General features: G+C 43.0%; 1 protein-coding gene across 1 annotated transcript in view; it reads left to right on the forward strand.

Moving 5' to 3' along the window:
• Positions 1-47: 47 nt before the first annotated feature.
• LOC108673989 (fat-like cadherin-related tumor suppressor homolog) overlaps positions 48-20298 on the forward strand; it is a gene marked incomplete at its 5' end in the record, with an annotated part of 29615 nt that continues 9364 nt past the window's right edge. The window contains 23 exons of the mRNA XM_047883414.1: positions 48-278; positions 985-1210; positions 1600-1797; positions 2062-2200; positions 3033-3196; positions 3919-4127; positions 4543-4687; positions 6899-7060; positions 7937-8208; positions 9008-9142; positions 9647-9893; positions 10493-10629; positions 11101-11221; positions 11868-11991; positions 13189-13300; positions 13592-13772; positions 14965-15067; positions 15603-15697; positions 16006-16194; positions 17343-17557; positions 17726-17863; positions 18270-18413; positions 19614-19805. Of these exons, the coding sequence (XP_047739370.1) occupies positions 48-278; positions 985-1210; positions 1600-1797; positions 2062-2200; positions 3033-3196; positions 3919-4127; positions 4543-4687; positions 6899-7060; positions 7937-8208; positions 9008-9142; positions 9647-9893; positions 10493-10629; positions 11101-11221; positions 11868-11991; positions 13189-13300; positions 13592-13772; positions 14965-15067; positions 15603-15697; positions 16006-16194; positions 17343-17557; positions 17726-17863; positions 18270-18413; positions 19614-19805 (3879 nt within the window). The remainder of the gene's footprint in view (positions 279-984; positions 1211-1599; positions 1798-2061; positions 2201-3032; positions 3197-3918; positions 4128-4542; positions 4688-6898; positions 7061-7936; positions 8209-9007; positions 9143-9646; positions 9894-10492; positions 10630-11100; positions 11222-11867; positions 11992-13188; positions 13301-13591; positions 13773-14964; positions 15068-15602; positions 15698-16005; positions 16195-17342; positions 17558-17725; positions 17864-18269; positions 18414-19613; positions 19806-20298) is intronic.

Below are 20298 nucleotides of genomic sequence, written 5' to 3' on the forward strand. Positions count from 1 at the left end.
TCTCAGGCGCCTGCTCATTTGTGTCGCGTGTCTCAGGCGCCTGCTCATTTGTGTCGCGTGTCTCAGGAGTGCTGCAGGTCGCACGCCCACTGGACTACGAGGCTCAGCGCTGGCACAACCTCACTGTGCGCGTACGTGATCCCGTCATCGGCGTGTACGCGGACGCGCTCGTCATCGTCGCCGTGACGGACGTGAACGACAACGCGCCGCGCTTCCCTGCACCCGTCCTGCGCGCCGCCGTCTCCGAGGCCGCCGTACCGGGCACTGTCGTCGCCAGGGTGAGTAGCCTCGTTATAGGCTCTTATCGTCTATGTTGTTTTTTTAGATTAAAATAATAGGCCCATATTTTTTATGTAATTTCTTAAAATTAATTCTTATAACTAAAATTTACTATTATCATCGGCTTCACCGCCATGTAGTGAACTGCAGCAACCATACCACAGTCTCTTGTTACAGGCTCTTATTGTTTATGTTGGTTTTTTAGATTAAAATATATTATTATCGGAATATAAATCATTTTTTTGTTTGCAGTCCTTGATGTATTCGATCGGGTGGGTTCGCAATTTTATAATAAAGGGTACCGTACGGAAGAAGTTGCCGATGAAAAGGTACTCAAGTTTGAGGATATCTTTATTCGGTAACAAACAAGGTGTTTCGATGTGGTTTTTAATATCTGGTCCTACTCGTTCGCATTAAGTAAACCTGCTACTATCCATGGCTCATCTATATTGGGAGTGAAGTAGTGATCATATCGAGATGAACTGCCTGCCTTCTGTGTATCAACGACACATCAGTGGTCATTTCATCAATGTTGCAGCATTTATCGCTCAAAAATCTGGTCCCTAATCTCTCTACATTTAATTACATTGTGAAGTAATAAGTTTCGCAAGCCTGGTTTCCTGCCATTGTAAGAATTTAAAATTTCTCTCGACATTTCTACCGAGTTTCCCAGCGCCAGTGCCTTACCTCCTCCCCCGCGCTCAGGTGAAGGCCAGTGACGCGGACACGGGCGACAACGGCCGGCTGCGGTACCGCTGCGTACGCGGGTGTTCCTTGTTCACCGTGGCGGGCACGGGGGGCGAGGTCGTCCTCATCGGGGACCTGGATGCTGACGGCGGGGGCGACGAGCCCGTGCAGCATGAGCTCCTCGTCTCAGCCACCGACACGGGACTGCCTCCCCTCAACACCACCGTCACCATCGTCGTCACGGGTGGGTGGACAGAGCAGCATTTGGTAGTGTTATTGTTCGGGGTTCCTCTATTCTCTTTCGTTTATGCTTCTTCGACTTGTAATTGTTCGGTGTTACTCAGTACTATTTCGTTGATGCTTCTTCGAGCTTACGCGTGTATCTTCATTAACAACATTATTTCCATTCTAACGATGAAATTGTTATAATTTCCAAACTTCGTTAATACCTTGCTTCCTGCGAAATGTTTTTAGCCAACGCTCTACGTCGCAGTGATGTGGGAAGGGGAATCTTTCCAAACAGTTTGTGGGAGATTGAATGAAACGCAACTTGGCGAATTACGAGAACAATTGAGATCTATTATATCATATTATGATGGTATCTTTTTCACACCAACCCTCGCCTCCATGCAGTTGAAGACTTCAACGACAACGCGCCGGTGTGGGCGTCCGCCGCGTTCGCCACGGCGGTATCCCCCGACGTGGCGGTCGGCCAGGCGGTCACGGCGGTACGAGCGGCGGACCCCGACAAGTCGGATGGCGGTCGCCTGCGCTACGACATCGTGGCAGACGATGGCGGCCTGCCGACCTTTGTGGTGCATCCGACGTCTGGTGAGTGACGATGTTGTTGCTGCTCGTCTACTGATGTTGCTGCTCTTCTTCAGGTGTTGCTGCTCGGCTTTAGTTGTTGTGGTTGTCCTGTAATATAAGAAGAAGCTGAAGTATCGCTAACTATCATATAGCAAATGATGAACTCTTTACTGCATCTGACGAGATCACGTCGTGACGCTCCATCCCTGGCTTCTTAGCTCGTCATTGCACGAGACGAGGCGGTAGCCCCCACACGTCACTCACGACGACCTCCTCCCCCGGCAGGTGTTGTGTCCGTAGTGTCACCACAACGTCTCGCTGACGTCACGTCTCTGGTGCTCAACGTCTCAGTTACTGACGGCGTGCACGTCGTCTTCGCGTCCCTCAACGTCACCGTCACGCCCACCAACAACCGTCCACCCAAGTCAGTCTTTTGGTTCATGCAGGACCAAACGCGTGGACTTTTTCCTGTTCAGATCATAATAAATAATTTCTACAATTCACTACGTGTTAATCGTTTCCGTTGACAAGTGCTTTTTTCCAATGTACTGCATTATTTTCCTTTAATTAACCAAACGCGTGGATGTTTACCTGTTCATATCATCATCAATAAAGTCTAATCCAACGTATTGCGTTACTTTACTTTTATATGCGACTCGGGTTCGTGGCATTGATGCTCATTGAAGAGTACGAAAAGTATAATACTGATTAAAGAAATACTTTTAGTGTTTTAATTAATTAGTTGAATGTATGGACAATGAATATAATCGTTCAACTATATAGCAAGGAAGTGAGTTACAGGGCATGAGAATGAGAAGAATTTGGACAGTGGAAGAAGCAGGTGAAAACATGGGTAATGTAAGAACTAATAACGTAGAAAAAAAGGAAGATTGACGAATTTAATTTTAATCGATGCGACCTAAGCAAAATAAATCTCATGAGATTATTTACTTCACGATTATTATGGAAAATTTTTCCGTTTATATTTCATTTCCTGATAGGCAACTTGCTCTATTTTTGGCACGCGCTGTGTGGTGCCGCGTGTGTGTTGTGCTGCTGGCACCAGCACGTGGTCACGTGTTGTGCTGCTGGCACCAGCACGTGGTCACGTGTTGTGCTGCTGGCACCAGCACGTGGTCACGTGTTGTGCTGCTGGCACCAGCACGTGGTCACGTGTGTGCTGCTGGCACCAGCACGTGGTCACGTGTTGTGCTGCTGGCACCAGCACGTGGTCACGTGTGTTGTGCTGCTGGCAGGTTCAGTCGTGCGCTGTATGAGGCGCGTGTGGCAGAGTCGGCCGCCCCTGACTCGGCCGTGGCCAGCGTGGAGGCGGCCGACGGTGACCCTGGCCCCTACGGCAGCCTCGTCTACAGCATCCTGGGCGATGACCACAGATCTGTGTTCTCCATTGACCAGGACGGTGAGGAATTGCCTTATCTTTAACAAATTATCCGCAAACATTTATTAGAGAAAATGTTGTTGAAGTATGATACAGAGAGCCTGGCTTGCAGATGATAATGGTTGCATTTGTGCGTCAAGTACGGCAGTTTTCATTCATGAATATTTGCTATAAATGTATTCTTTCACCAAAGTTAGACGATCTCAATTTACAATGTAAATTTTTTTAAATATATGCGCGATATACATTGCTAGAACTGTTGCCGTGCCGCATGTCACGGTATTGACTATCCTAACAAAATTTAGAGTCGCCCCAGCTTCTGGTAATCCAAATCAGAAGCTGCCGCGTCTGTAAATTTTCACTCTGTAATTCTGATGCGAGGTTAAGAGAGTAGCGAGGGCCATTTATTCACAGGTTCTGCCATATTTATTGATCATATTTGTTTTCAAGAAATCGTTAGAGTATTTGAGTTTAAGTCCATTTCAAACACTTATTCCTTTTTTAATCAGAAAAAGTCAATACAAAAGTTATCCAATTACAAACTAAGATCATTCATTGCTGAAATTGTTGCCGTGCCGTAACATACGGCACGGCAACAATTTCACTTTGTCAATGTGAAACTGAAGCTTAAAACCTGGTAACGTCGAGAGGGGGATTTTATTGAGGATTATTCATGTGGTTGGAGTTTGTCCAACCACATAACTAATTCTGATGCGAGGTTAAGAGAGCAGTTGGCATTTCAGGAACCCTGCGCACTGTGGTGGAGCTGGACCGCGAGGTGCAGTCCTCGTACCTCGTCGTGGTGTCAGCGACGGACGGCGGCGGCAAGACGGACTTCACCAGAGTCCGCGTCCTCGTGGACGACGTCAACGACAACGCCCCCCTCTTCGCGCTGCCGCAGTACCAGGCTAACGTCAGGGTCGACACCGCAGTGGGCGACACAATACTCAAGGTGAGCCGTATATTTGAAAGCATAAAGAATTTGTCCAATTTTTTTCAGTTTGTTGTAGCCTAACATCACAACAATATTCCGTTTTTAGCGCATTTTCTCATTTATGGAAAAAATGCACTTTTGTGCTCGCCATGTCTGTCTGTACGTCCGTGACTTCACATTTTCGTCGACGAGAAAATGCGCTCTCTGTCACTCACTGCAGTGAGTACTGAGTTATATTTTTTCAGCTTTTCCCCCACTTGCCAGTCTTCCTGTGTCCTCTTCTCCACAATAAATTATATCAAAGCTAATCCCCCCTCTAGCCAGTCTTCCTGTGTCCTATTCCCCACAATAACTTATAGTTATCAAAGTAACTTATGATAACTTATAGTTATCAGTTATATCAAAGCTAAACTGTCGCTCTCTGCTGGTTCAGGTGGTTGCTCGTGACGCGGACGATGGCGCTAACGGCGCCGTGAGCTACGCGCTCTACGAGGCGAACGCGTCGCTGGCGCTGCACATGTTCGACATCGACGCGCGGCTCGGCGTCGTGCACCTCAAGCAGTCCGCCCTGGGGCAAGGTTAGTTATTTCCTATCATATACTATTTATGGGTATTTATAATTGTTATTTCCTATCATATACTATTTATGGGTATTTATTATTGCTATTTCGTATCATATACTATTTATGGGTATTTATTATTGTTATTTAGTATCATATAGGTACTATTTATGGGTATTTATTATTGCTATTTCGAATCATATACTATTTATGGGTATTTATTATTGTTATTTCGTATCATATACTATTTATTGTTATTTATTATTGTTAGTTCGTTTCATATACTATTTATGGGTATTTATTATTGCTATTTCGTATCATATACTATTTATTGTTATTTATTTTTGTTATTTCGTATCAATACTATTTATTGTTATTTATTATTTTTATTTCATATCACGTACTATTTATTGTTATTTATTTTTGTTATTCTGTATCACATACTATTTATTGTTATTTATTTTTGTTATTTCGTAACACATACTATTTATTGTTATTTATTATTGTTATTTCGTATCATATACTATTTATTGTTATTTATTATTGTTATTTCGTATAATATGGTATTTATGTTTATTTATTTTTGTTTTTCGTATCATATAGGTACAATTTATTTTTTATTTATTATTGTTATTTCGTATCATATAATATTTGTTATCTCGGCGTTGGGGGTACGTTACGAAATGCTGTTAGGGTTAGCAGGTGCTCTGCCTACTATTAGAATAACAAGGATATTGTTGATGTTTTTCGTTCTAATTTCGATATTCATAATTCATAGCAGTGATACTCGTATGAGACATTATTATACGTTGGTTCAAAATCTGTCATCAAACGAAGAATTAATGAATTAAAAATGTCGTTAACAGCTATTACTATAAACTATCGTGCTTATCCACTCGGAGTGTTGCTGGTGCGAGCGCTACAAGTAGACAACCATCATAGGCTGCAGAGGTCAGGGCCTATACTTTCCAAAAACTTAAGAGATCGTAAAATCATCAGCCAATCATTGACGGCCTTTCAAGCAAAATCCACCAATCATAGACAAGAAAATAGAACGTAAGCACTTACGTTCACTTAGCGAGTTTTGAAAGTATGGCCCCAGTAGGAGCGACACCTAAACTCATGCTTCAGTGCCACTGGCAGACTGAGCCGCTCAAGCCTCGGCAGGCGCATGGTGCTTATTTTTGTACAACTTTCATCAATTAGCAGCCTATTGAAAGTAAATTCGATTTTCTGAAATATTATTAATCCGACATAAATGAAACTTATCAGCTGATTATCTCAGCAGACAAGCCGGGAAATTTGCCGTGAACTTTTTAATGAAGTTATTTTTGAAGTCTGCTATTTTTCGCAATGATGGTTAATGGATAAATTTAGGCCCAAATTATTTACTCAAGCTTTCCTAAAAGAAAATGAGTGTCGTTACTGATTTTCGAGAATCTTCCAAATCGTAAATTATTATTATTGAGTGGAGATTTGGGCTGTCCATGCAACGTGACTGAGAAGCAACTCTTTGGGAATTAAATTTTGTAATTTTAACATTTGGAGTGCGACGGCCATCTGATATTTTAGTCTCATACGGACTGTCTGATCTCTTGTGCTAGATAAATTAAACGTTGGCGCTTCTGGTATCTATTAAACTCACAATATGTAATATAGCATTTCATTTGTACTAATATGCTCATAGGATGTTAGAATATCCCACTTCATTTCATGCTAAATGCTACCTGATTTCTTGACCAAATCCAAATAATCGGTAGGATTATAAACCGGTAAAGAACTTCTATGAACCGGTAAAAGAACATCGTAGTCTACCCGCTACGAGTGTTTAACCCATCAGAATTGGCTAACTCATCTTGAAGCAAATTTCAATCATGGGAGTTCCTTGTTCAAGTTATTAACGTACACAATTGAATTCAAATTTTCTTAGTTGAGCAGCCATCGTTTAAATTTTCTTTCTGTTAGTTAAAACCTAACGAAATATATTGCAGCGAGTCGTACGTCGTCTTTTGCATATTATTTTGTGGAGATCGTAATTGCTTCTTGCACCCTTGAGGCGTTATCTGATGTCAACTATCCCCTCACTGTTGTAATTCGACTTATTTACTATAAGTTCGTGCCTATTGTTGACTTGTTCTCTTACTTATTTACTGCAATATTGTGCCTGTTATTATTCGACTTATTTACTATAATTTCGTGCGTATTGTTGACTTGTTCCCTTGTTCCCAGCGAACGAAGTGTATCAGTTCTTCGTGCGTGCTAGTGACGCAGGGCACCCCGAGCATCACAGCGACGTGCCCGTGAGCGTCTTCCTGCTGCCGCCGTCCCACGCCAGCCCCCGCTGCCCCGCCTCCTTCAGGAGGTTCTTCCTGCTCGAGGACGCCGCGCTGGGTAAGCCAGACACACCTCGCGGCCATGCTCGTCTGGGGCTCGTGTCTTTCATTGAATAATAGCGCAATAAACCTTATTTTGATTAGATATAAGTATTAAAATCACTGGTTTGCTTGAATCGCAAGTTAACCAGGAATTTAAAAGCAAAGAAAATACCACAAAAATTCACCATGTCTTTATAAGAGAAAACGTTTCGGAGTCCAGCTCCATCGTCAGTTCAAACCACAAAATTCTGTTCAGAAAAAGTTCAGTCCTAGAAACACAAATAAATCAATTAGTAAAGTAAAATGCACTAAAAATAAATAGATAAGACATGAAAATAATGCTATTAAACGTAGATATGGTGAATTTTTGTGGTATTTTCTTTGCTTTTAAATTCCTCGCATTAAACCTTGATTAATAGCGCAAAATATTCATGCGACAGATATTGATGATTTTAGTTCACAACTGACGAATAGGCTTTGTTTAAATCAATCTGAAAAATTTTTACGCCCCTTCAAATGGTTAGAACGTCTAAGAATTTTTTGACATTATCCCTAATTTTTGTCTAACGAAAAATGTCTAGTTATCCTAGACATTATCCTTCGGTCCAGCTGAATAATAATGTCCCACGTACCTTACGGATGTGTTGCAAATTAAAGTTTAATGCTCCTCTCCTGGTCTCTTTAAGTATTTCAACATATTGGAAATGTTTATTTATTTTTATTCTTTATACATTTCATACGTTCTAATTTCAGCATTGAATAATATGTTTCTCAGAGCTGAACACCGCGTTTCCAGTGCCGTATAATATCAATTCATCAATTTCAAGTTAGCACAGTGTTAGGTGTTGCTTATCGCTGAACAACCGCGTCAGCAGTACCATGCCCTCTGCAGGGACGGTGGTGACGACCCTCTGGCAGGGCGGCCCCATGCCCGTGCAGTACTGGCTGGTGACTGACGGTGCGCCTGCTGACGAAGGGTCGCTCACTGCTGACAAAGCGTCGCTCACTGCTGACGAGACTGCGCAGTTCAGCGTCTCGCCGTCAGGAGACGTGATCCTCAACAGGATGTTGGACCACGAGACACGACGAAGTCACGAGGTCATCGTCGTCAACCAGACCCTGACCTCCCCCCCAACCCTCGACTACATGACCATCCAAGTCGTGGTCAGTGCCTTGGGCTGTGAGGGCGCACGCTTTATTAGCTACATCGCAATTATTATCAGTGAATTGTTTTTCTATTGCATTAATAATACGATAAACCTTTACAAGTGCTTTCATTTCAGCTGTAAGTGCTTAATCACCGGAGAATTAATATTGAATAACTGCAGCGGTCGCGTTATATAATAATTACGTGTTAAAATCAGTTGGTATCGTTGATGCAGCGGTGGCATGGCTTAACAAATCCTCCATCAGCTTTTATTCATCGAACTAACCCAGTTCAAAGTTTAGCACGAAATCCGTCTATATAGTAATAATTATTTTAACACACTCTTGCTTCTATGCCTTTGAGGCATGTGCGGACGTTTTACCCTCAAGCATTCAAAGTATATGGAGGTTTTCTTTGCCAGAACTTGACCCCATGTCTGTTTCGTATGACCTTTTTCGTATGAAACCACCCATGGTGGTTTCGTATGACCAGAACAAACCATGGGGTAATATTCCGACAATGTTAATTAACGCTTGAGAATGAAATCGTATTCTTACTTACTTGTCAATGGATTCATGATTGCAAAACTAAAGCGTAGAGCATGCAAGTATGAGGATGCCGGACTTGGTCGCGACTCTGTCGTGTCCGCTGTAATGTTCATGTTGTTCAAACTGTGCCTCCGCTACGCGGCAGCTGTACGTGTAGTAATAACACGATATGCGCGCCACTGTATCTTCCCACAACACGTGTTCGGGTAAGAATTGTTCCTCGTGCCCTATTGCCGTCCACCGCCGTGACCTGTTCCTCCCCCGCCAGGTGATGGACGTCAACGACAACGCCCCGGAGTTCGGGTCGTCGGTGTACGAGGTGCAGGCGGCTGAGGACGCGGCCGTCGGGGCGACGCTGCTCATCGTCACGGCGTCTGATCAGGACGCCGGCACCAACGCTCAGGTTAGTTCCAGCATTAAGTTAACAATGTTTTCATTAGATAGTGGACTCTACAGCCTTGTTTCTCTGCTTAGTTGAGATGGTGGTATGATGTGAGCTTGAATATCTCGCTTGTTTACAGTGACTCGCTGTGGCTCGTCATCGGTACAAATTTTACTTAATTTCTCTCGAAAATCTAACCTAACCGTAAGAGATTTTGATGGGTGCAGAGGTATCGTCAAGTTTGTTGCATTTTCTTCATTAAATTGCTGTTTGTTTAATATTTATGTATTCCAGACCTGAAGAACTTATTCCCCGTTCCTAAATTTAATGAATTGTATTTTATCTCCCTAAATTAGAGAGACACCAATTTGGGTTAATGTATGGACTAGCTGAAAGAAATACGAATGATCCATATGCCTTATGTTATTGGCTGCCGTTTTGAAATTATCCCATGCACCCTCCCCCCTCACGATGTCAACATGTTTTAAGCTTCAGTTTAATTATAATGCGCATCAAACTGTGCAGATAACGTACGCCCTGTCCCCGTCCACCCCCGCGACGGTCAGCCGTCTTGTGCACGTCACCCCCGAGACCGGCGTCGTCAGGCTCATCGCCCCGTTGGACAGAGAGACTAACGAGCGCCTGTCTTTCGTGGTGCTGGCGTCAGACGGAGGCGCCAGCTCACTGTCAGCTTCGGCCACTGTCGTCATTACCGTCATTGACTGCAACGACAACCCTCCTGTCTTCTCCAACCCCGTCTACTACGCGTCTGGTGAGATAACAAATCTTGCAGGCCACCACAAATTTTGTCATTGCTCATATTTTTTATCATCTTATTTCTCTTTCTTATTTCTCACCTTTCATCCATTTTTATGTGTACCATCTATTTTTATGTGTATACTTCAGGACTACTACTTCTAGCACTTATTGTTTATAATAGATTTTCTTTAGAAGACTTGCAGTTCATGTGTCGGATCCTTATGTTTCAACTATAATAAACTAATTTCAATAGAAAGCATTTCCAAAGAAAGTACTCCCGAAATTCGCTGTGTGATTGATTACTCGCAATGTACTTGAATCCATCTGACTTTAGAAGTTTCTTGAATTTCTCATATCAAGTTCTGCTTGTGTAACTATACTTTTTGTTTTTCTGCTTCATTTGATTAACTACTCCACACTCCATGTCGTGGTCTTGCCAAGCATTCCCCCCGCATGTACGAGTCAATAGCCCCTGTATTGTATGGCCCCTGCAATGCAGTCTTTTGTGAGCTGTTTTCCTAACATCACCCCTCTCATGTATGAGCCAATAGACCCTCTTATTGTCAGAAGCTGGCCTTGTATGGCCCCTGCAAGGCAGTCTTTTGTGTGCAGTGTCGGAGGACGCGCAGCCCGGGGCCGTGGTGCTGCTGCTGCCGCTCTCAGACGCTGATGAAGATCAACAACAAAACCTCGACTTCTTCACTGACGGGAACGACGCCGCTCTCTTCTACATCGACCCTACGGGCCAGGTCACTCTAGAAATCGATGGTGTTGATTTTAGTTCATTCGACACGTATTGAGAATTGAGCATATTCAGACTAAAGATTGTTGTTAAAGACTCAGATTAAAAATGATTGTTGTCTTCCGTACTACTCAAGACGATACCGTAATACGGTACTGGCAACTGCTATCTATACTACTCGAGACGATACCGTAATACGGTACTGGCAACTGCCATCTGTACCACTCGAGACGATACCGTAATACGGTACTGGCAACTGCCATCTGTACCACTCGAGACGGTACCGTAATACGGCATCTTCCCAGATGCTTTCTACAGTGCTTTTTGTTTTAAATCCCCATTAGTTTTTCGGCCTTATTAATATCTTATTAATTTAGAAATTTTTAATTCAACAGGCGTTTGCCTGTTGAATTGAATAAAGGCAATAAATTTATTCACCGCCTATAACCTGAACCTCCTTGTAATTATTTACATGCAGGTGCGTGTGGCGGGCAGCCTAGACAGGGAGACGCACCCCACGCACCGTCTGTCAGTGACAGTGTCTGACGGGACCTTCTCTGCCAACTGCTCCCTCACCGTCTCCGTCGTCGACGTCAACGGTGCCACATGATCACGATTTGTTACCAGACTTAGCTGTGGAATTATTGCAATACTACATTACTTCCAGGAAATTCATTACTTTATTAAACTTTTTTATACATCTTATTTTCTTTACTTATTATTATGATAGTAAGAGATTATCGTGTAGTCAGGTTCAATCCTATTTTCGAGGGAACTTGACATATTCATAGAACTTAGACGAAGTTCCAAAGTAACCACAAGATACCAATACTAAAAGAGATAAAAAAGTACATGCACTGCAGTCAAATTCTAATGCTTATGTAGGTGGATCTGGTGGCTTGTTCTTGTGCGTACCGCGCAGACATTTGCCTCTAACTACCTCTCATTCGCATGCATGTTGTTAACTAAAAATCTTATTTTAGGATAAGCCTTAGTTGTTGATGACAATATAAGCTATATATTGGCATGTCATATGAACGGCATTGAATTAGTTTACTCAGGCGTTGTCATTAACGTCACTTTAGTGAGTTACGCCTGAAAACTTAAATGACCTATAACCTTTACTTTAATCACCTTTATGAACTAACACCATTTTAATGACTTAATAAAATGATCATGACGGAATGGCGTAAAGGGTGACAGACGGTAAATATTTTATTCAATAAATTGTTATTTAATTTTCAGACAATGGTCCAGTATGCCCGACGTCTGAAATGCATGTGAGTGTCTCGGAGGCGGCGCCTCCTGGCGAGGCGCTACTCGTCATCGAAGCTTCGGACGCTGACGCCAGCCCTAATGATGTGTCTCGGTGAGAACAATTATACTACTGAACTAATGCTGGCTGATAAGTTGATGTGTCTCGGTGAGAACAATTATACTACTGAACTAATGCTGGCTGATAAGTTGATGTGTCTCGGTGAGAACAATTATACTACTGAACTAATGCTGGCTGATAAGTTGATGTGTCTCGGTGAGAACAATTCCTCTGCTGAACTAATGCTTGCTGATAAGTTGACGAGCTATTTACACGGCCACGTCGCTGGAAGCTAATGTACTGTGTTGGAGTCAAGTCTCTTTCGTTTAGGTTAGGTTCCTTCTATGTCGCAGTCACCTCCTTCCGAAAATTATTTTGGGTTAAGATCCCTTCTTGGAAATACCCATCAAGTGTACCATGAGCTCTTAATTTAGTTAATTTATAATTAACCAGAATTAAACGTGGTAAAAATGTAAGTGTTATAAAAATTTCATATCATACAATATCTTACCAACAATTTCATACCATACTGTAGCCGCGCCTCATGCGTCTCTAATTTTTGTACCGCGATTTTCCTTATAATTTTTTGGCGATCATTGAAACAGTTATTTCTTATATTTTTAGTGTTGAATTTGTACCCATTTTTCCATTAATGTTTTTGTCTTTCGGTTTTACTAGCATTTTCATTTAGAGAAAAAGCCTGTTCAACCTGATCATCCGAAGCGCGTCACTTTCATTCTATTAGTCGTGAAGAACTTTGCACTTCACTGCTGGTGAACCTTAATTCTGTGACCTTATTTATTGTGACATGTAAATTAGTGCGTGATGATTGTGAATAGTTATATTGTGATATATAAATTCGAGTTTTGATATTTATTATTAGTAATTTTGTTAGGAATAACTAGGATTAACCGTTATTGCTACATCTTAAATTTGTTATTCTTTGTTTGCAGAATCTTATTGGTTAACCACGAACAATAGGTTCAGTACCAGCCATCCGCTGGGTTTTTTGAGTTCATTCCGAGTTTATTTTGGGTTCAGTTTGAGTCTTCACTGTTCCCTTTACCACGTTTTACCGTAGCCACTTGTGCCTTCGTTACCAATAAAGTGTCAGAAATTCTCCACGTTCACTTCCCTGCACGGTTAAAGTTTGTCTGACTGGCGCTGAAGTAAGAGCGGCAGGTATAGCCGTCGCGCTTACAATACTTTATAGCACAAATGTTCGGAGTTTGACGAGATGTTGTCCCCCAGGTTCGCGTTGTCGGGTGCGGGCAGCGAACTCTTCGCGCTGGACGAGCGCACGGGAGAGCTCACCACCGCCGCGCCCCTCGACCGAGAGACCACCGACACCTTCCTGCTCACGGTCTGAAGTCTCAGGCGTTTGCTGTAATGTTTCCTCTGTTATCTGACTTGCCCGCTATTTCTATGTCTATTGAGACGTTCAGAAGTTATAAGTACCGTCACCAGTACCTAATGCTAAGTAGAAAATGAAATCTTTCTAATTAATAACCGTGGTCAGTGATTTATGATATTCCCGTTAACTGTTTTTGGCAACTTTCGTACCGAGATTCAAGCTCATGTCAATTGACTTGTGAATGACATGCCTCAGATTATGAAAGCTCGCACTCTAAGTGTCCACACACCATCTCCTCAGGTGAGGGTATCTGACTGGCTGGTGCCAGAGTGGCACTGCGATGTGCTCGTCGTTGTGGCAGTGACGGACGAGAACGACAACCCTCCTCTCCTGCTGGAGGGGCAGTACTCCGCCACTGTGCCGGAAGACGCGCCCCTCAACACCGTCATCACCAAACTGCACGCCACCGACCCTGATCTGGGTATGACATTCATCAACTTTTTCAGTTTGATAAACTGTATTTCGGCGTAAGAAAGAACAAAATAAACTGTATTTCGGCGCAGGAAATAACAAAATAAACTGTATTTCGGCGCAAGAAAGAACAAAATAAACTGTATTTCAGCGTAAGAAACAACAAAATAAACTGTATTTCGGCGCAAGAAAGAACAAAATAAACTGTATTTCAGCGTAAGAAACAACAAAATAAACTGTATTTCGACGCAAGGAACAACAAAATAAACTGTATTTCGGCGCAAGAAACAACAAAATAAACTGTATTTCGGCTCAAGAAACAAGAACAACAAATAACCTGTATTTCAGTGCAGGAACTCTATACCGAGATATGTTCGGAGAAGCATGTATGGCTGTATAGAGAAATGTAATATTTCGAAATTATTGGTAATTTGCTAAGATTGAATGGAGAAATTTTCATTATTCATTCTGACATTGAACACATACTGATATGTCAGCTGTTAGTTTGAAACTCAAGGTTTCCTTGCTACTTATGTGGCATGACTCAGATGGGCGAGATTTTACCATTCTTGGAATATATTATGAAAATTTATGAACAGATATTCATGTAAATAAAGCGAGAACCATAAAATAAATAAAAAGAACCATAAATAAAAATAAATAAAGATAAACCAGAATGAAAACAATGTTTATCACGAAAGAGTTGTAATATTTTTTCCCAATTGTTCTTCAATTCGTGCGGGCGCAAAGATGAAGTGGCAGCAGACATCAGCTTTTCTTTCGATAACTAAATAATTTTTCTTAATATTTTACTGGTAATTTTTTGTCTCGGTATATTAACAGAACAATTACAAAACACGTTTAACAGTTGCAGAAATTAACTTTTTAAAGCTAAATTATAAAATTTCTCATTACACTTGTTTATATTAGATTACAACTTCATGCTTACGGAAAGCTGGACCGATCAACGGTGTAAAAATAAATTTACATCGTTTTCATATGCCTACTTATACAGCGAAATTAACTAAACTGCTAATTGGACTTCATCTAACTTCTATAGTTATTATTACGAATTATATGTACCCAACATGAGCGTAATTAACTAAACAGCTAATTGGATTTGATCAATTTCTAAAGTTATTATTACGAAGTATATATACCCAACATTAGCCTATACTTACACACACCTAACGTGGGTGCAGGTGACGGCGGGCTGGTCCACTACCGTCTCCTGGACTCCGAGGAGGGCCACTTCGTCCTGGACGAGCGTGAGGGCCTCGTCAGCCTCGCGCGGCCTCTCGACAGGTGCCTGGTCTTGTCCTAACTCATCTGTTTCCTGTCTCTGCCAGCAATATTTATTTTATAATGGAATATGATGACCTATAACGGTATTTTATACTCCATTTCTAAATTAAATATTTTTAAATTTTCTCGTTGATGTAAACGTGATGTAGTTGTTGATGGTGGTGGTGGTGACGGTAGTGGTGGGGGTGGAGCCCATGCGCGTCAGAGGGGCGCCTGTAGGGTGGTTGGATGAGGGGAGGGATGATGAGCAAGAGAATGGAGGGTAGAAAAATACGGTGGTGGGAGAAGGAGGAGGAGGGATAAAAATCCCATTAGTGAGACTGGGGGCGCATAAGAGAAGGATACAAGATCAGGGAGGCTCGGATTGCTACATTGTTCACGAATGTCACTTCGTTTCTATAGCCTATTTTGATATATTACGTACCGAATATTGACTAGCATTATGTTGAGTTCTATCATCAACTTTCAACACTTCCATGTGTGACCTGTTTGTTCAGATTAATAACGCCGCTGGCCTTGTGTTCTCTCTGAGCAGAGAAGAGCGCAACCGCTACACACTCGTGTTCGAAGTGAGCGACGGTGGCACGCCTCCCCTGCACTCTACCTCCACGCTACTCATCACCGTGTCAGGTGATGGCACTGACTGGCAACGCCTGGCACTGTCTGGCACTGTGAATTCTTATTAACTTCACTACTTTATTTCTGAGCCTCTGAACTACTCGCTTATTTGCATAGAAGCGCAAGAGAACTCAAGCTGTGACACGCCTAATGCACCTACAGTTCTGTGTCCTACATATATGTGCTACATGTGTGTCCTACATATGTGTCCTACACGTGTGTCCTACATATGTGTCCTACATGTGTGTCACAAAGCAATAATTACCAAGACCAGTTGCACGCCTTCCATCTCGTGGTGATCATGTGTCAACATATCGCAGACATCAACGACAACCCGCCTGAGTTTGTGCGCACGCTGCTGCAGGCGTCGGTGAAGGAGAACACCGCCGTGGGCGCTGAGGTGGCACGTGTTATGGCCACGTCACGAGACGTGGGCATTAATGCTGAGATTACGTACAGCATTCAGCCCAGCAGCCTGTCAGCCTACCTCCGTATAGACCCCAACACCGGTCAGTGCTCCCTGCCTCTCTACCTCTCAGCCTACCTCCGTATAGTCCCCAACACCGGTCAGTGCTACCTGCCTCTCTACCTGTCAGCCTACCTCCGTATAGACCCCAACACCGGTCAGTGCTACCTGCCTCTCTACCTTTCAGCCTACCTCCGTATAGACCCCAACACCGGTCAGTGCTGCCTACCTCTCTACCTTTCAGCCTACCTCCGTATAGACCCCAACACCGGTCAGTGCTGCCTACCTCTCTACCTCTCTGCCACCGGTCAATTCTCATCTCTACTCTCCTTCAATGGACGCTGGTCGCATTTTATTTTGATTCAGGTTAAACGAAAGATTAAATCGCAAATTACCTTTAAATTCATCACAAAGAATATGTCAAGAAAATTCACAATATTTTCACTGAGAACATATTGACGATTGCTGCATAATCAGTTCAAAAGTTCCATAATACAAGTATAATCATCTATAATACTATCATATTTAACATTAAAGATTGATTCCAATTTGAGTCCGGACACGCTCTGGGCCGAACGAACGGTTTTACCCAGCGCACGCTGGCTGAAGCGGGGTTTCTGGTTTAAAAGTTTTATTTTGTTCACTAAAATTTTCTTACATTTCATAGTTGAATACCGATTTGGTGGATGCAGTTCTAAACCTAAAGCATTCAAAAACCGAGGTTCCACTGTATTTGTGCCGGGCAATACGCTGACAGTTGAGTTTTCTTCAAAGAATATCTTGATGCACCATCCTTCATTAATAATACAATTTTATATTGACTTGAGTTGCGTATAATTGAATATCGTTTCGTTTATACCACCTGTAGGGTTTCATTGTCTTATTTTTAGCGCATTTTCTCATATATTGAAAAAATGCCCTATTGTGCTCGTCATATCCGTCTGTCTGACCGTCCGTGACTTCACGTTTTCGTCGACGAGGAAATGCGCTCCCTGTCACTCACTGCAGTGAGTGATGAGTTATATTTTTGAAGTGAGTGCCTTCGCATATTACTTTGTGTCATCCAGTAACCCATCCTTTTCCATCTCCCCGTTACGAAAAAGAATTTAGAAGCGACAGTAACAAATTCAAGGCAAGACTTGTTTGAGTATCTTTGTGTGTGGCGTGACAGTAATTGGTGTTTGGCCACAGGCGTTATCTCCGTGGCTAAGGAGCTGGACTTCGAAGCCTTACAAAGCGTCGTGGTGTCTGTGAGGGCGACGGACGGAGGGACGCCGCCCTTGTCGTCCACGGCGCTGCTCAACCTCACGGTGCTCGACACCAACGACAACGCCCCTGCCTTCACGCAGCAGTCCTACACAGGGCGCGTCAGCGAGGGAGCTCCTCTCGGCGAATACATTGTGCAGGTGACATGCAAAGCGATTGCTTCTGACATATTTTACCGCTGTCGTGAAGTGGTATCGTTGCATTGGCTTATTGTAATATTTATAGTATTGTAATATTTATAGTATTGTAATATTTATTGTATCGTGGGGGAGTATTGACGCCTCCTGTTCACATGTTGTATGGAACAGCTGGCGGCTCAGGACGCCGACAGCGGCGACAACGGCCGCGTGGCGTACAGCATCAGCCGCGGCAACGACGCCGGCCACTTCGCCGTCAACGCCAAGACCGGCGCCCTCACCCTCGCCCGCAGGGTGGACAGAGAAGCCGTGAGTCCACCGTCAGCTGCAACGCTTCTTAACGTTGCTCTTTAACTCGTGTACATACATGCACCTTTCTTTATGCATCCATATAGTTAAAATGAATATAGTTAAAAAGTTAATCATTTTTTACAAACCGAACAGTAATGGATAAGTTAGCTTCTTTCGGCATTATCGATACAATTTCTCTAGTTCGAGTTCTACTTTTCGACTGAATCAGAATATATCATGTCAGCATTTCAGAAGAATATCGTGTTATTCTCGACATTAATCAAAGTTTGTCCATTGATTGTTCGTTGAATCAAGCATTCTTAATTAATGGTAGATCTTTCGACCCTTACGGAGGATCTGCATGCCAGGTTAATTGTTCTTCATGTACTGCCCCTTAACTGTGACCCTAACCGTACCCCACCAGGCTGTGCAACACAGCCTTGAGGTGACCGTCAGCGACCGTGGTAGTCCGTCGCTGTCAGCGAGCGTTCCCGTGACCGTGACCGTGGGCGACATCAACGACAACGCGCCGCTCTTCGACCAGCCCTCCTACGCCGCCATCGTCCAGGTCTCGCTGCTGTCTTTTGCTCTGCTTTCGTTTTCACTGCCAGCGTAGCTTTATTTCAGTTCACCCTGAAGGCTATTTATTCCTTTGATTTACTTTAAATTTTTTGTTATTAATAGAAAATTAAAAAAGCTATCTGAATAATAAAAGACTTGCATAAATAATAATAAAAATTTACATCCATCGAGCTATTTTTTAGCACTTTTTCTCTCGTGCACTTGGCACTGCATTCGTTTAAATAATTTCATTTGTCACATTACCATTCAAATAACTCGCTGGTGTGCTGTCGGTCTCCAACATTTATTCATACTTCGTCGCCCTTCCCTTTCAGCAATTTGATTATTGAACTAGGTTGCGTTATCTTTGCCGCCACGGCAAATAGGCGCCTTGTATCAAACTCTTTCTAGGAATTTATGACGGCAACTAGAGAGACACCCGCATGAAAGTCGATATGAAACACTGCAAACATTGTAAATTTTTGTGCGTTAAAAATGTACTTACGTTCGTGATCGTCCTCTCGGGAAGTAATCGTTGCGCGGTATTCGCTACTTGGATGATCTGATTTTTGTCTTTACAATAGCGGTATTTTTTGTTGCTTTTCGTATTGCTTCACGGCTGAGTCACGGCCCGTGCCGCCGTAGTGTTATTGTTGGCCGTATCCCTTCAAAACCGTCGACCCTCCGCCGTGGCCATTACCTACGTCTGCAGAGCTGCAGATCATGCATGCGATACTAGTGTCTTAAACGAACCTCCCTGGATCAAATTTCTGTAGCTCATTTAAACGTTGCCGCCTCGCACAGTCTGGCCTATGCTCCTTCGTAGACGACACGCCTTCTGGAACGCCTTAGGAATTTCCCTCGCGAAAAGTTTGGCATCTCAGCACTAGGGCTCTTTCAATTTAATTTATTATGAAAGTTGATTTCTTAACCTTTTTTCAAGCTACATTATTTATATAATTGTACGTAACTATTGTTTTGCATGATTTAGCTTAATACTTTCCCAACACCCTACTCCATTATGTCTCAACGCTGAAGTCTCGACGCTGTTATGTTATGGCAGGAAGACAAGAAGCTCGGTTATCCGGTGCTGCGTAGCCGTATTATTCATCTCGACGCTGTTATGTTATGGCAGGAGAACAAGAAGCTCGGTTATCCGGTGCTGCGTAGCCGTATTATTCATCTCGACGCTGTTATGTTATGGCAGGAGGACAAGAAGCTCGGTTATCCGGTGCTGCGCCTGCGCGTCACGGACGCGGATGGTGTGGGTAACGCGTCACCCTTCACGTGGGAGGTCACGGACGTCACGTCAAACCCCAACCTCCTGACGGGCCTCAACGTCTTCGCTGTCGACCAAGACGGCGTCGTCAGACTCGCCACCATGGGCCTCGACCATAAGGTTCGTTTTGTTCGTAACAGAATCTTGTAAAACAAACCCTATGTTTTTTTAATATTTCCTACACCAAACCATACTCTGTAACATGCAGGTCAAAAATTTTGTTCTGAACTGTTAAAATTCATAACTTTTATTTGAGTATTTTAATTTGTCTGAGGCACGCTAAATTTCGCTGTACAGGTTATGCAGTTTTTTTAGCTATATATAATTCTACGACTGTTCCTTATTCTTTGGGAATTTGTGTTCGGCCTGAATGCGCTGAGCAACCCACCGGTGAAACTGTGCTCGCTATTTCTGTGTTCACACGCAGTGACCAGGAATGTAGGTTTTTCTGAGAGCCATTTTTCCCAAGTAGAAAGGTTCACCCTACACATAACTTCACGCATTCCCCTACGCATCACTCACTTCGCCATATGCTTTATTGTTTATCATTTCTAATTGGTATTGCCTGTACTAGACTAATTAGACACCAGCTGAACGTAAGTTCAATTTCAGA

Source organism: Hyalella azteca, unplaced genomic scaffold, assembly GCF_000764305.2.
Source record: "Hyalella azteca isolate HAZT.00-mixed unplaced genomic scaffold, Hazt_2.0.2 contig12830, whole genome shotgun sequence".
Classification (NCBI taxonomy): domain Eukaryota; kingdom Metazoa; phylum Arthropoda; class Malacostraca; order Amphipoda; family Hyalellidae; genus Hyalella; species Hyalella azteca.